This window comes from Trichomycterus rosablanca, chromosome 14 (genome assembly GCF_030014385.1).
Source record: "Trichomycterus rosablanca isolate fTriRos1 chromosome 14, fTriRos1.hap1, whole genome shotgun sequence".
Lineage (NCBI taxonomy): Eukaryota > Metazoa > Chordata > Actinopteri > Siluriformes > Trichomycteridae > Trichomycterus > Trichomycterus rosablanca.
In genome coordinates, this window is record NC_086001.1 from 19,226,742 (window position 1) to 19,241,258 (window position 14,517).

At 39.5% G+C, this 14,517-nt stretch overlaps 1 protein-coding gene and 1 non-coding gene across 2 annotated transcripts in view; both read left to right on the top strand.

Moving 5' to 3' along the window:
- LOC134326548 (zinc finger protein 850-like) overlaps positions 1-8,793 on the top strand; it is a gene marked incomplete at both ends in the record, with an annotated part of 187,488 nt that extends 178,695 nt beyond the window's left edge. The window contains one exon of the mRNA XM_063008723.1: positions 7,904-8,793. Coding sequence (XP_062864793.1) covers positions 7,904-8,793 — 890 coding nt within the window. The remainder of the gene's footprint in view (positions 1-7,903) is intronic.
- A 3,240-nt stretch (positions 8,794-12,033) lies between these two features.
- trnai-aau (transfer RNA isoleucine (anticodon AAU)) lies at positions 12,034-12,107 on the top strand. Its single transcript has one exon. It is a non-coding gene; the product is annotated as a tRNA-Ile (tRNA).
- The last annotated feature ends 2,410 nt before the right edge of the window (positions 12,108-14,517 follow it).

Sequence of the window (14,517 nt, forward strand, 5' to 3'; positions counted from 1 at the left end):
AGTGGCCGCTGACTTGCAGGTGAGTGTAAACCGCGGAGTCCTGTCCAAATTAGGTCGACCTTCTATGTTGGGCCATCCATCTCGCCAGTGGCTGTTTAGTTTCCCTGATGTACAGTTCCCGGCAATCCTCCCGGCACTTAACAGCATACACTACATTACTGTGTTTGTGTCGAGGGACCCGGTTTTTAGGATTAACTCATTTCTGGCGTAGCATGTTTTGGAGTTTAAAAGCAACTGAAACACGGTGTTTGGCGAATATCTGTCTCAATTATTCTGCTACTCCCGCCACATACAAAATCACCACTGGTTTTCGCTTAGACAGCGGTTGCCCTTCTCCTCTCTTCGTTCCACTGGAGCCGTGTTTGGGCATTTTTCCCACTTTTACGAATGCCCAGTTGGGATAACCACATTCACCCACGGCCTTCATGACATGAGATTTCTCTCTATCCTTGGCCGTGGTGTCTGTGGGGATGCTGTTCGCCCGGTGGTGCAGCGTCCTGATGACTCCTAGTTTGTGCTCCAATGGATAATGGAAGTCAAACCTTAAATACTGGTCCGTGTGTGTTGGCTTGCGGTACACATTTACTTTCAAACGTCCCCCATCTTGAATAGCAATTTCACAGTCTAAGAAAGCGAAACTGTTGTTGCTTGCATCATCTCTTGTGAACTTGATGTGTTTGTCCAACGAGTTGATGTGGTCCATGAATTGTGTGTACATCTCTCACCATCTTACAACACCATAATAGGAGCTACATGAGATAAACACACATTTACCCCAATCATGTGTAAAAGACAAACATGGCAATTGTAATTAATGGTCATTGTGAATTGCATATGGACCTGATCACCGTTTCCATTGTTATGCAATGGACGGTGCTCGGTCGCTATGCAAATCGGCTGCATATAAGGTTGGGGTATTCACCACCAGCTCAGACTGAAGAGGTCACTTGGATGAGTGGCGAATCGTATCTCTACAACAAACTTGTCTCCAGATGAACTGATTCAACTTTATGGATTTGTGTACCTGGATTATTGAGCATGCATCAAGAGACATACACCAACACACATTTACACAGACACAGTTACAGAGACACACCCACTCACACACATGCTTACACACTCTTACACACCCTCACACATACCTTAGTTAATTTCCTTAAGTGGATCAATAAAGTCTTATCTTTATGTTATCTCTGTTATGATTATCCTAAGGGAGGACTCAATCGCGGTATACCTCAAAAGTAACTGAAATAATGAGTTGGGCCAGCCCAAGCCAACTGAAATAATAAACTGAAAACACTGAAAGTTCACGTAAAAATAAAACCCAAAAATAAATAAACAGTTCTAATGATAATCGCACACTGGTGCGTTAATGAGCGATTGCACTAATTCTTGTGCAATGGGTGAGGCTCGAACCGGGAACCTCAGGCGTTTCAACACAGTGACGTTACGCGGAGCGCCACAGCGCCACTGCCGTTAATGCCGACGGCGGGGAATAAAAAGGACAAACAAAAGAATCGCCTTTCTGCGAGTTCAAACAAAAGGAGAAGTTCAGAAGATCGGGATAACTTAAAAAGATCACTTTAATTATTTAACTTATTTATCTCGGAATTATTATTATATTGTTTTATTAATGTGATTAACACTTAAAGCATTTAAAGCGTGGGTTCACGTCCGGGAGCTGAGAACTGAGTGTAAGGCTTTTGTACTGAATCTCAGCACCCCCGAAAGTGGGGGTGACTACCACGAGAATTTTAAAGCACGGAGCACGCCTGCTCGTGCCGGGAAAAAGAAAGAGAAGAAGGAATATTCGGATCCCCGTAGGGAACGAGCTGAACGCCAGGGAATGGCGATAAACTCCCCGCTTCACTGGAATGCCGGGGAGATGAAAGTCTAAGAGATCTATCTCAGACAATGAGGCAGAGTAAAGAGAGAGAGTGCTGCAGCTCCTCCGGTCGAGGAGGAAGCGCAGTTCAGAGGGAAGAGAAGAAAGGCGTTTCTCCTAGTAAAATCAGGAGAACGCAAAGGAGTCACACACTGACTAAATCTTTCCCTTAATCAGATTTATTACCTCAGCCCCTGGGCCTACCGCAAACTCTCTATGAGACCTTGCGTTACCTGTGTCCCTGACATACAGCGTGCAAGCCAGCACAAAAGAGGGTGTGACGAGGAAGCCTGGCTGAGTGCTTTCTTAAATACACGCTCAGCCAGGTGTTCCTCGTGAGCGCTGATTGTTCGAGGGTGGTTTGGGATTTGTAGTTCCCTTCCCTCGAGGCCTGTTATGGGCTGTACGCCCTCTGGTGGTAACTGATGGAATCTCGCCAGGTCGGCTCCCCCTGGTGGGCGCAGAGGGAGTCGATCGGCCTCCAGCAGCGCGGGCACCGGAGGCCACAGGGTGAGCCACGGTCTGGCTCCCTCCAGTGGTCGCGGGGTGCGTAGGCCGACTCCTAACAATCTCTATACACATTAACACACACACAATTCAAAGAGCTTTATTAGCATGACTGTGTGATTGTTTGTTGTTAGATTGTGTGTTTCCGGTGTTTGTGTAGTGTCTGTGTGTATTCATGCAGCGTTTGTGTAATGTATGTGTGTGTTTGTGATTGTGTAGTGTCTGTGTTTGTGCAGTGTATCTGTATTCCTGTTCAGTGACGTGTATGTGTAGTGTGTGTATGTGTAGTGTTTGTGTAGCATTTGTGTGTATGTAGTGTTGGTGTGTATTGTGTAATGTATAGTGTTTGTATGTGTCTGTGTAGTATTTGTGTGTATATGTAGTGTTTATGTGTCTGTGTAGTATTTGTGCATTGTTTGTGTAGTTTCTGTTATTGTGTTGTGTCTGTTTAGTGTTTGTATGTGTTAGTGTAATGTATGTGTGTGTTTGTGTAGTTTGTATGTGTTTGTGTAATGTATGTGTGTGTTTGTGTAGTTTGTATGTGTTTGTGTAGTTTGTATGTGTTTGTGTAATGTATGTGTTTGTGTAGTGTTTCTGTGATTGTGTAATTGTGTAGTGTTTGTGTAATGTATGTGTGAGTTTGTGTGATTTTGTAGTGTTTTTGTGTATGTGTAGGGTTTGTATGTGTGTATGTGTAATGTGTGTTTGTGTAGTGTCTGTGTGTATGTGTAGGGTTTGTGTGTGGTTGGATTGTGTGGTGCTGGTGTGTGTCTGTACTTTGTGAATGTGTTTTGTTTGTGAGGTGTCTATATGTCTGTGTAGTGTTTGAGTAGTATTTCTGTGCATGTGTAGTGTCTGTGTATTTGTGTGTTTGTCCAGTGTCACACTTTTGCACGCACACACTTCTCTCTCTCTCTCTCTCTCTCTCTCTCTCTCTCTCTCTCTTCTATGTTAATTGGTTTATTTTGTGTTTCCTCTCCAGATTTTTGTCAGTTCACACTGGATCCAAAGACAGTAAATAAACTCCTCCGTCTGTCTGAGGAGAACAAAGTGGTGACCTGCAGTAAAACATTACAGTCGTATCCTGATCATCCAGATAGATTTAATTATAACTCTCAGGTTCTGTGTAGAGAGAGTGTGAGTGGACGCTGTTACTGGGAGGTTGAGTGGAGTGGGAATGTTGGGGTTTATATAGCAGTGTCATATAAAAGCATCAGCAGGAAGGGACGTGGTGTTGAGTGTGTGTTTGGATGTAATGATCAGTCCTGGAGTTTGTTCTGTTCTCCATCCAGCTTTTTATTCAGACACAATAACAAAAATACTGAAATTCTTATAATGCAGAGTTCCTCTAGAATAGGAGTGTATGTGGATTATGAAGCAGGAACTCTGTCCTTCTACAGCGTCTCTGATACAATGAAGCTCCTCCACAGAGTTCAGACCACGTTCACTCAGCTCCTCTACCCGGGGTTTAGATTTGGTTTAGAATCAAAAGTGAAACTGTCAGATTTAACAAATTAAATGTAAAATTTACATGAAAGTGTAACATTAAACTGTTTGGGTGATTTTAGAATCTGTGAGGCAGTGATACATATATGAAGATTTTCTTTTTCAATTTATTAACCACCATTTATTCAGTGAGGAATAATACAGCAGAACTTAGATATGTGTGGATGGTTTCAGAGGGGATTTGATTCTTTCACAGAAATAGTTATTTGTATTGTGGTACGTTCGTTCAGCCTTCATCAGTTTATCTCTGCTCATTCACTTACTGTTTTTCTTCTATATTGTAGAATTGTGCAATATGTGTAGAGTTCTGTGTAGAGTTCTGTGTTTTGCTGCTGTAAAGAAACAATTTCCATTCGGGATTAATAAAGTTCTATCTATCTATCTATATCATATTATTTTTATAACAATTAAAATGTTTGCAAAATCATTCAGAAGTTAAGAACTAAAGCTTTGTAACCCTAAACACATTCAATTTAATTAACACAAACAACTGTCCAATCAGTTTTACCTTTTATTCTTGAACAGAAATCATTTTGCATAATAAAAAAATAACATATTACAGAAATAACAGCTGAAGTACAATTTCAGGTGCTGAATCTTCAATGTACAACTGAATACAACTGAACAGTAGCTAATATTTAAGAATGCAGTATGTAGTGTGGGACTGTAATCATTATACAACAGATAAATGGGTTATACAGCTGACAGTAGTAGTAACACAATATTCCCAGCAAAACAACTTACAATAATAAATCAGATAGAATCTAAAGCAACTGAGTTATTGACACCATATAAACACCTCAGAAAACAGTCTAAAATGTTTAGCTAATATCAATTTAATCTTATGTTCATAAAACACATCACATCTTCACAAGTGAAATCATCTTAAATCTAGTCAGTACATGTCGTATCGTTTTATGATTGTTTTAACTTGTTTTAAGTAATTTTACCTAATGAAAGTGTCTGGTTCCTATGAAAGATAGTCGTGCTTCATTCAAGCATTATTTCTTGGATAATGCAGTTTTGTTCAAAGGAAAAAAACTTTCTCTAGATAAAATGACCTAATACAAGTACAACACGTCTAATAAGAAGTGAATCTAATACATCTTATTTCAAAAGTTTTGAATTTAAGAGGATTTCACAATAACAGGATTAATTTGAGACAAACTGTAGAACTTTGTCTTAATTTAACTCAAAATAAACAAATGCTGGCTGGATCAGGGACACAAAACAGGTTGGCTAGTAAAGACAAAGGGCTTTCTGTATCCAATAACAGCACCTCGAGTTCTTTTCTTCCCTTCCTTTATAAAGCCATTGACTTGGACCTGATACGACATTTGTTGATAACGGCTTTCTTCAGTTTGGCTTTCTCAACTGGTTCCCATCCATGCAGTTTACCACAGATCATGGTATAAGCTGCAGTAGAATATAAAATGAACATATGTACAGTGATTGGCTTTATAAATGAGTACTAAGAGTCTACAACACATCTATCCACAGCACTGCTATACTGGCTATACTGACCACAATGTAATGACCGCTACCCACACTGTATACATCTAAGGTTGCTTCAGTATGAAATGAGAAAGCTAAAAGATACTTGCTTAGTATTCCATTCACTTAGGATGTATCCAGCCTCTTCTTCCCCTCTGGAACTTTGCCATGTTTTCCAAATGTAACAGAGTTGATGCACTCCTCACATCCTCAAGTCCTTTTTTGCCTCCTGTTGAATTGCTGCCAGTCTGGTCCACTGTTTGGGTATAACTCCTGTTGGCCAGGTCTAGCCTTTAGGATTGGAAGTCCACTCTCGAGTCCTTTGTGTTCCTCAACTCGGTCTAAGATGTCCCTGACTGCCTGAAACTGCTCAATATCTAGAAAAAAGCAAACATAGATAGATAATTGTGATTATATTTTATTCTCATTCTGTCTTCTAGCAAACAACTAAATAGGAAAAGTGAAACACATACAGTACTGTGCAAACGTTTTAGGCACCTGAGAAAATGAGAGTTTAAAAGCTATAAAACATTATTACTGTAAGTAGTGCTTGTGGTCATGATGTGATGCTCTGTGTTTGCCTTCAATATTCAGCAAACAATTAAATATATGGAAGCCAAGTTCTTCAAAAACAAATCATTCCTTCCCTGTCTGCAATCATCACCTGGTTCCCATGGTCTGTCTTTATCTGATTCAGGTGTGGCTGTAAGCGGTAGCTTAGTATGTGTTAGCTTTAGGTTGTACCTTCACTTTTCCTAGTAAACGTTTATAGAAAGGTTTAGTTTGCATTTTTATTTCAGGTTCTACATTTTCTTCTCTATTTATTTCATCCATTGAAAGGGTTTTGTTGTTTTATTGTTTAATATTGTTTTTTTAATAAAATTTTATTTATGTTTACGACAGATCGCCTCCCATTGCATAACAATGGAACCCGTGATCAGGTCCATATGCAGTTCACAATGACCATTAATGACAATGGCCATGTGTGTCTTTTACACATGATTGGGGAAAAAGACACACATTTACCCGAGTTGTGAATTACATATGGACCTGATCATATGGACCTGATCTTCCATTGTTATGCAATGGCAGGTGATCAGTCGTTATGCAAATCAACTGCATATAAGGTTGGGGCAGTCGCTGCTGGAGGTAAACAGACCGAGTACAAGTACAGTCTGTGTTCCTGTAGTTATGAACTGCTCTCATTCTCAGCTGTTTTAACAGGATATGAACGGAAGTTAAAGCTCTTATTTTCAGGTTTTTATTTCCTTCTCTTTATTAATCTGTATGTTTCCTCAATGAGCTCGTATTACTGCTCAGAATGTAGAAAGTGCTTAAAAAAAAAAATAATAATAATAATAATAATACTTAATATCTGTAATAATAATAATAAAATCTGTTTCCTGTTATAGTTTTCTTATTGTTCCTCATATACAGTAGAAACTAATTCACACAAATATACATACAGCATTTTACATGACTTAGATTCTTATCATAAAAGCTTTATCTAAGTTCATGTCATTTCACTTTACAGAATAGCCTTTCAATTCCTTGTTTGTGTTTAGGATTAAATGTAAATAACTTCTCTGCTGAGATAAATAGGTGTAGATTGACTTCACCCATCATGCTTTGTGGCTCCATCTACTTCATTTGCACATGTTCCATAGATAATGAGCTAGTACTTCACACAAGAAGGTGTGAATGGTTGGCTGATGATTGACCAATGCAGAGTTTTGAACTGGTCTTGGGTCTTTGTCCTCAGCTCTATTTAAGGACTAAACTCTAGACTTGTAGCTGAGTCACTTGGTAAGAAGGATCTTCTGCACGTTCTTCATTAGAAACGACCTGCTGGAGACACCAGCTTTGTTAAAGTGGCTGCCAGGATTCTAACAGGAAGGTAAAGGGTTTTCTTGTTAGTTTTTTTACATTTATGTTGCATTTGTTGTTCTTTTTATTTTATTATGTTATTTAATATTATTAGGTTAATATATTCAGACTGTTTAAAATAGCTTTATGCTCATAATTGTGGTGTTTTATGAAGCCTTTTTTACTCCCAGCACACCAAAGATTTACACTTGTGAGCTAATTATTAGTCCTGTCATGAACTGGATTAGATTTGCTTGGTGCAGGACTGATGTTGAGAAAGTCAGATCTCTTATATCTTTATTTATATCAAGTTATTTAAAGTTATTTAATTATTGATATCTGCAGTATTTATAAGTATTTTATTCTGATGTTCTTTGAATTCAGATTCTCACTTAGACGTGAAGTGAATTTAATGTTTTTATTACTTTAATATTATTGTGGTATTAATGTAATTAAAGTAATTCTAATTAATTGACTTGTTTCTTTGTTTCTGTTGCTTTCCAAGGAAGCAGTTTCTACAGTCTTATCAAAGCATAATGAAGAACTTTCATCACTGCTCAGAGTGTGGGAAGAGTTTTACTACGCAGGGTAATCTCCAACGACACCAGCGCATTCACACAGGAGAGAATCCATATCACTGCTCAGAGTGTGGGAAGAGTTTTACTACGCAGGGTAATCTCCAACGACACCAGCGCATTCATACAGGAGAGAAGCCATATCACTGCTCAGAGTGTGGGAAGAGTTTTTCTCATCAGACTACACTTCAACAACACCAGCGTATTCACACAGGAGAGAAGCCCTATCACTGCTTAGAGTGTGGAAAGAGTTTTACTCAAATTAGTTCCCTTAAAGTACACCAGCGTGTTCACACTGAAGAGAAGCCATATTACTGCTCAGTGTGTGGAAAGAGTTTTTCTCATCAGACTACACTCCAACAACACAAGCGTATTCACACAGGAGTGAAACCGTATCACTGCTCAGAGTGTGGAAAGAGTTTTGCTGAACATAGCACCCTTCAAAAACACCAGCGTATTCACACAGGAGAGAAACCGTATAACTGCACTGAGTGTGGAAAGAGTTTTACTCAAAGTAGTGCCCTTAAAGTACACCAGCGTATTCACACAGGAGAGAAACCGTATCACTGCTCACAGTGTGGAAAAAGTTTTACTCAATGGAGTAATCTCCAAGAACACCAGCGTATTCACACAGGAGAGAAACCGTATCACTGCTCAGAGTGTGGAAAGAGTTTTGCTCAATGGGGTAACCTTCAAAACCACCAGCGTATTCACACAGGAGAGAAACCATATCACTGCTCAGAGTGTGGAAAGATTTTTAATCAAAGTAGTGCCCTTAAAGTACACCAGCGTATTCACACACTAGAGAAACCGTATCACTGCTCAGAGTGTGGAAAGATTTTTAATCAAAGTACTGCCCTTAAAGTACACCAGCGTATTCACACAGGAGAGAAACCGTATCACTGCTCAGTGTGTGGAAAGAGTTTTGCTCATGAAAATAGTCTCAAACGGCATCAGCGTATTCACATAGAGAAACCACATCACTGTTAAGAGTGTGGGAAGTATTTTACAGAGGTGGAAAGTAACGAATTACATTTACTCGTGTTACTGTAATTGAGTCGTTTTTTGTGTACTTGTAGATTTTACAGCCTGTAATTTTACTTTTACTTAAGTACAGGGGTTACACAAAATAACTGAAACACCTGGTTTTAGACCACAATAATTCATTAGTATGGTGTAGGGCCTCCTTTTGCGGCCAATACAGCGTCAATTCGTCTTGGAAATGACATATACAAGTCCTGCACAGTGGTCAGAGGGATTTTAAGCCATTCTTCTTGCAGGATAGTGGCCAGGTCACTACGTGATGCTGGTGGAGGAAAACGTTTCCTGACTCGCTTCTCCAAAACACCCCAAAGTGGCTCAATAATATTTAGATCTGGTGACTGTGCAGGCCATGGGAGATGTTCAACTTCACTTTCATGTTCATCAAACCAATCTTTCACCAGTCTTGCTGTGTGTATTGGTGCATTTTCATCCTGATACACGGCACTGCCATTGGATGCACATGGTCCTCCAGAATGGTTCGGTAGTGACGCGCCCATCTAGCACAAGTATTGGGCCAAGGGAATGCCATGATATGGCAGCCCAAACCATCACTGATCCACCCCCATGCTTCACTCTGGGCATGCAACAGTCTGGGTGGTACGCTTCTTTGGGGCTTCTCCACACCGTAAATCTCCCGGATGTGGGGAAAACAGTAAAGGTGGACTCATCAGAGAACAATAAATGTTTCACATTGTCCACAGGTGGTACGCTTCTGGGTGGTACGCTTCTTTGGGGCTTCTCCACAACGTAAATCTCCCGGATGTGGGGAAAACAGTAAAGGTGGACTCATCAGAGAACAATAAATGTTTCACATTGTCCACAGCCCAAGATTTGCGCTCCTTGCACCATTGAAACCGACGTTTGGCATTGGCACGAGTGACCAAAGGTTTGGCTATAGCAGCCCGGCCGTGTAAATTGACCCTGTGGAGTTCCCGACGGACAGTTCTGGTGGAAACAGGAGAGTTGAGGTGCACATTTAATTCTGCCGTGATTTGGGCAGCCGTGGTTTTATGTTTTTTGGATACAATCCGGGTTAGCACCCGAACATCCCTTTCAGACAGCTTCCTCTTGCGTCCACAGTTAATCCTGTTGGATGTGGTTTGTCCTTCTTGGTGGTATGCTGACATTACCCTGGATACCGTGGCTCTTGATACATCACAAAGACTTGCTGTCTTGGTCACAGATGCGCCAGCAAGACGTGCACCAACAATTTGTCCTCTTTTGAACTCTGGTATGTCACCCATAATGTTGTGTGCATTGCAATATTTTGAGCAAAACTGTGCTCTTACCCTGCTAATTGAACCTTCACACTCTGCTCTTACTGGTACAATGTGCAATTAATGAAGATTGGCCACCAGACTGGTCCAATTTAGCCATGAAACCTCCCACACTAAAATGACAGGTGTTTCAGTTATTTTGTCCAACCCCTGTATGTTTTGTATTAAGAATTGTAATTCGCTACATTTTAAATAACATCCGTTACTGAGTAAAATAAAAAAAAACGCAAAAAAAAAAAAAAAATGTGTCTGGGAAACTGCTGCAGTGAATTCTGAGATGGGGAGTCGGATCTTTTACTCGGTTCATTTTCAAGAGCCGTATATATAATGACTCCCAGCAGTGCAAATCGGGCCCTTTCAGTTTAAAGGGCCGTTCAATAGAATCGAATCATTCTACGACACGGTGGTTATACAGTTTAAAATGTTTTATGGAACTAAAATGACACATTACACATCCCTAAATGTTGTAAATGTTGTATCAACATGTTTATTCGATTCTATTTTAATTAACAACAAGTATTGTGAGATTTATATCCACTTGTTATGTTTGCATTCCACAGGAGACCCCCTCTCTGTTAAAAAAGTAATAAGTAACGTTTACTCTGAGTACATTTTAAATGAGTTACTTTTTACTTTAGTAGATTTTGAGTAGATTTTTAGGCTAGTAACTTTACTCGTACTTAAGTAAAAATTCATTTAAGTAATCGTATATGGAGGTAATTTAGTGCCAAAACCTCGCAAATAAACAGAACGTATTCTGTAAATATGATATGATTTGTAAACAAACACAACACGATGCACAAATAAAAACATGACTATTTAACGCACACATTGTGATTTACAAATACAAAACACCACTGTTGCAAATGCATATGTGACTTTTAAATAAATGCACAGCTGTTTTCTAACACACTGCACTTCACAAACAAATGTGTGTTTCCACCAAAAAAAGAGGTTCCAGACAGAGAACTAGCGGGCCAATCTGGCACCACAGAATACTTGATTTTTCAGCCCGAACCGTGACGTCCGTCTGTGGACCGAGAGTCGTGGTGAAACCGAAGCGCAAAACGCTTCTCACGTTAACGAACTAAAAAAACAACAACTGAGACAAACACATCGCGTCTTCTTATCACCGATTGTTAGATCAATGCTTTTTACATAAGAGTTATTAAACTAAGAGTTATTACCATCAAGCAAATGTAAAGCATATTTCTATATGAAGAGCATCTGTTTCCAGATAATATACACTGAAGTTTAATCAACAGGCAGGTTGTGCAATGAAAGACTCTCGTCCCGGGTGGGCTCGAGCCACCAACCTTTCGATTAACAGCCGAACGCACTAACCTATTGCACCACAGAGACACATGTACAGCCAACAGCACAGCTGTTTCATTGGACGGTACACACACACACACACACACACACACACACACACACACACACACACACACACACACACACACACACACAAACTCTCTCTCTGTATACAGGCTCACTGTGGAGGCAAATTGGTGTTTGAGTGGGCGGGTCTAAACTTAGGAAGGCTGAATGAATGTACCACAATACAGTATAGTTTAGATAGTTCACACATATAAGAACCTACAAAACCTCTTAGATGTGTATTAAGAAAGTCTGAACATAAGAAATGACTAGACAGCGATGTCTGAAGCAGGACCGAGATCTCGGATCATTAAAATAACCTGAAACTGCTGCATTTCTGGCGCAATAACGACCAAATTCAGTTTAGGAGCCGCTCATTTCTGCAGATCTTCACTAAAAGTGTGCAGAATCTCAAATGGTTTTTGTGCTGCCATGTAGCTGGTTGAATGGAGGTAGTGTAGAATTATGTACAAAGATTTAAAGAGAAACCAGACTAACTGGCCGGTTAGCTCAGTTGGTTAGAGTGTGGTGCTAATAACGCCAAGGTCGCGGGTTTGATCCCCGTACTGGCCACACCTACTTTTGGACTTAAACTAACAAACAAGTGAGCCTTCTCTAAGTACCAGGTCCTATTGATCTGGGCTTCAAAGTTGTCATTCTGGTAGGACAATAAAAGCGATATCCTACTTTTTATTCAATGTATTTAACTACATAGTGTTGTACAACATTACATGTGTACTTACAGTTTTTCTCAATTGCTAAAACACATTTCCTGAAAGCTCCTCTCCTTTTCTCAAAACAGTAAACACAAAACCCAAAATGTAAGCTACTTTCACAAAACCTCTGACTTGTCCTGCAAAATCAAACTATCGACTCAAAACTATTTTATCTTCACTCAAAACCAAACACTGCCACACTGTAAAAAAAGCAACTACGTTTCGTTAACCTGATTTGGGATTTTGAGTTACTGAAACAAGGAAATCTGAATTACTTAGCATGAACAAGCAAAAACATGTTGGGCCAACAGATTTCACCCTGATGTTGTGCCAACAAGATTCTCTGAGTTAACAGAACAATCAATTTTCAGTTACACAATGCTGATTGTGTAATTGGCTGATTGCACATGCGCATTAAGGCACAAAGACAAACGCAAGGTTTCTCAGTCTGCAAACCAGGGGCTCATTTGGAACGGTGCTTCACATGCGGTTTCAGAAAGGTAAGTTATACAATACTTATTTACTTTAAATTTTTGCTAGATGTGAGTTGTGTTTATTGGAACTAATAATGCTTAATAATATAATGGGAAATAATAATGCTTATTTTAAACATTCATGCATTTAGTTTGAGTTCAGGATTTATTTGGTAGCACAATGTTACTTACTTAAAGCTAATTATGAATTAAATAATATTCATTATTTGACTATTTTGTTAAAGAACAGTATACTCAAAAGTGGTTACAGGTGGAATTTTGTCATGGAAAAAGTTTTTGAATCCCTGCTTCGATTTCGGAAAGCTAGTGTGCATCGTTTGTATACTCAAAAATGGCTGCCTAGGCAGTAAGTGATCCAGGTACTTTATGCTTACTGATTAATGATTCTACGTATTCGAACACAAACCGCTCTCGCATACTGCTTTCGTACTATTTAGTATGGAAATATCCCTGATAGCACATATACGTCTCAGAGACGTCTGGAAAAGGTCGGAACATCTTAAATGCATCGCGTTCCATTTAACTTGATCTTACATTGGTCTCATCATCATCACCGCGTTCTACATACTGAACACATACACATATACGTCTTTTTGACATCTGCATTATGCAGCAATTTTCACCCGAGCTGTCGAACTTTCACACCATATGCTCACAACATGAAAAAAGTAGTTAGTATTGTATCCAGTACGCTGGAAGGTAGAATTATTACTGGGTTTTTTTAACCTCTTTATTAACTCGCACTTACGACATAACTACACGGGGCGAGGTCGCAGGGCTCACCAGTTCATACAGGCAGGCAGACGTGACCTACCTTTGGAGAAGGATGAAATAAAAGTGGGGAGGAAAAAAAACAAAACAAAAAAAACCACCCCACACCATTCATTACGTTGTTGATTGAGAAACACACATGCAGCATTTCTGCAGTGGCCAAGCTGAATTGTACATATGACCATATGCATTTATTCTCCATTAGTGCAACTAGGAAACCTCATACTTGTCTAAACAGAGCTAAATAAAGGATCAAGTACATGCAAGAAAAAATAAAGGTTTCTTTAAAGTTAATGGAAAGTATAACATTTGTGGATCTTACCTCTGCTAGGAAAAGTTTACAGACATTTGAATATTTAATCTACTTAATATAGTAAAAAAATATTTATACACACACACGTGTACATTAGACTTGGACTAATTGCAGCATGCATGAATTCGCACCTTATACCAAGCCCTGAAAATTAGGTTGAAAATTGTCCAGTAGCTGGACAAGATCTGTGTTTACTTTTCATACTTCCTGAGTTACATTACAAAATCAAAACAAAACATGGATAACTCAACAAAAGACTACTGTATCTGGCATTTGATGACCTGATGGACCCAAGTTCAACATCGCAAAACGAAAACGAAGAAAGACACGTTGAAGGTAAGCACACTTATTTTATTGCAAATAGTAACAGAAGTAGCATAGATCAATGCCTTCATAAATGTTACACTCTTCTTTGCTCATGTGTTCCATGTGTGTTGCGACATGCACAAATTTAAAGTTCAGCAAGAGTCAAAGTAATTAAACACTTTACGAAGCTGTAAATGTGGTCTGCATTACAGGAGCGAGGAGGGTAGCAGTTTTTATACTACCACGCAGAGATGGTCAAGAATCCATGCAGTACAGGTGCAGCAGATGGAAATTGGGTTAAAACTCCACTCATCAGAAACTTAAGACAACTCAAACCCCTTGCATGGCTGCTACAGGCAACACATATGATGTCTGCATTCACC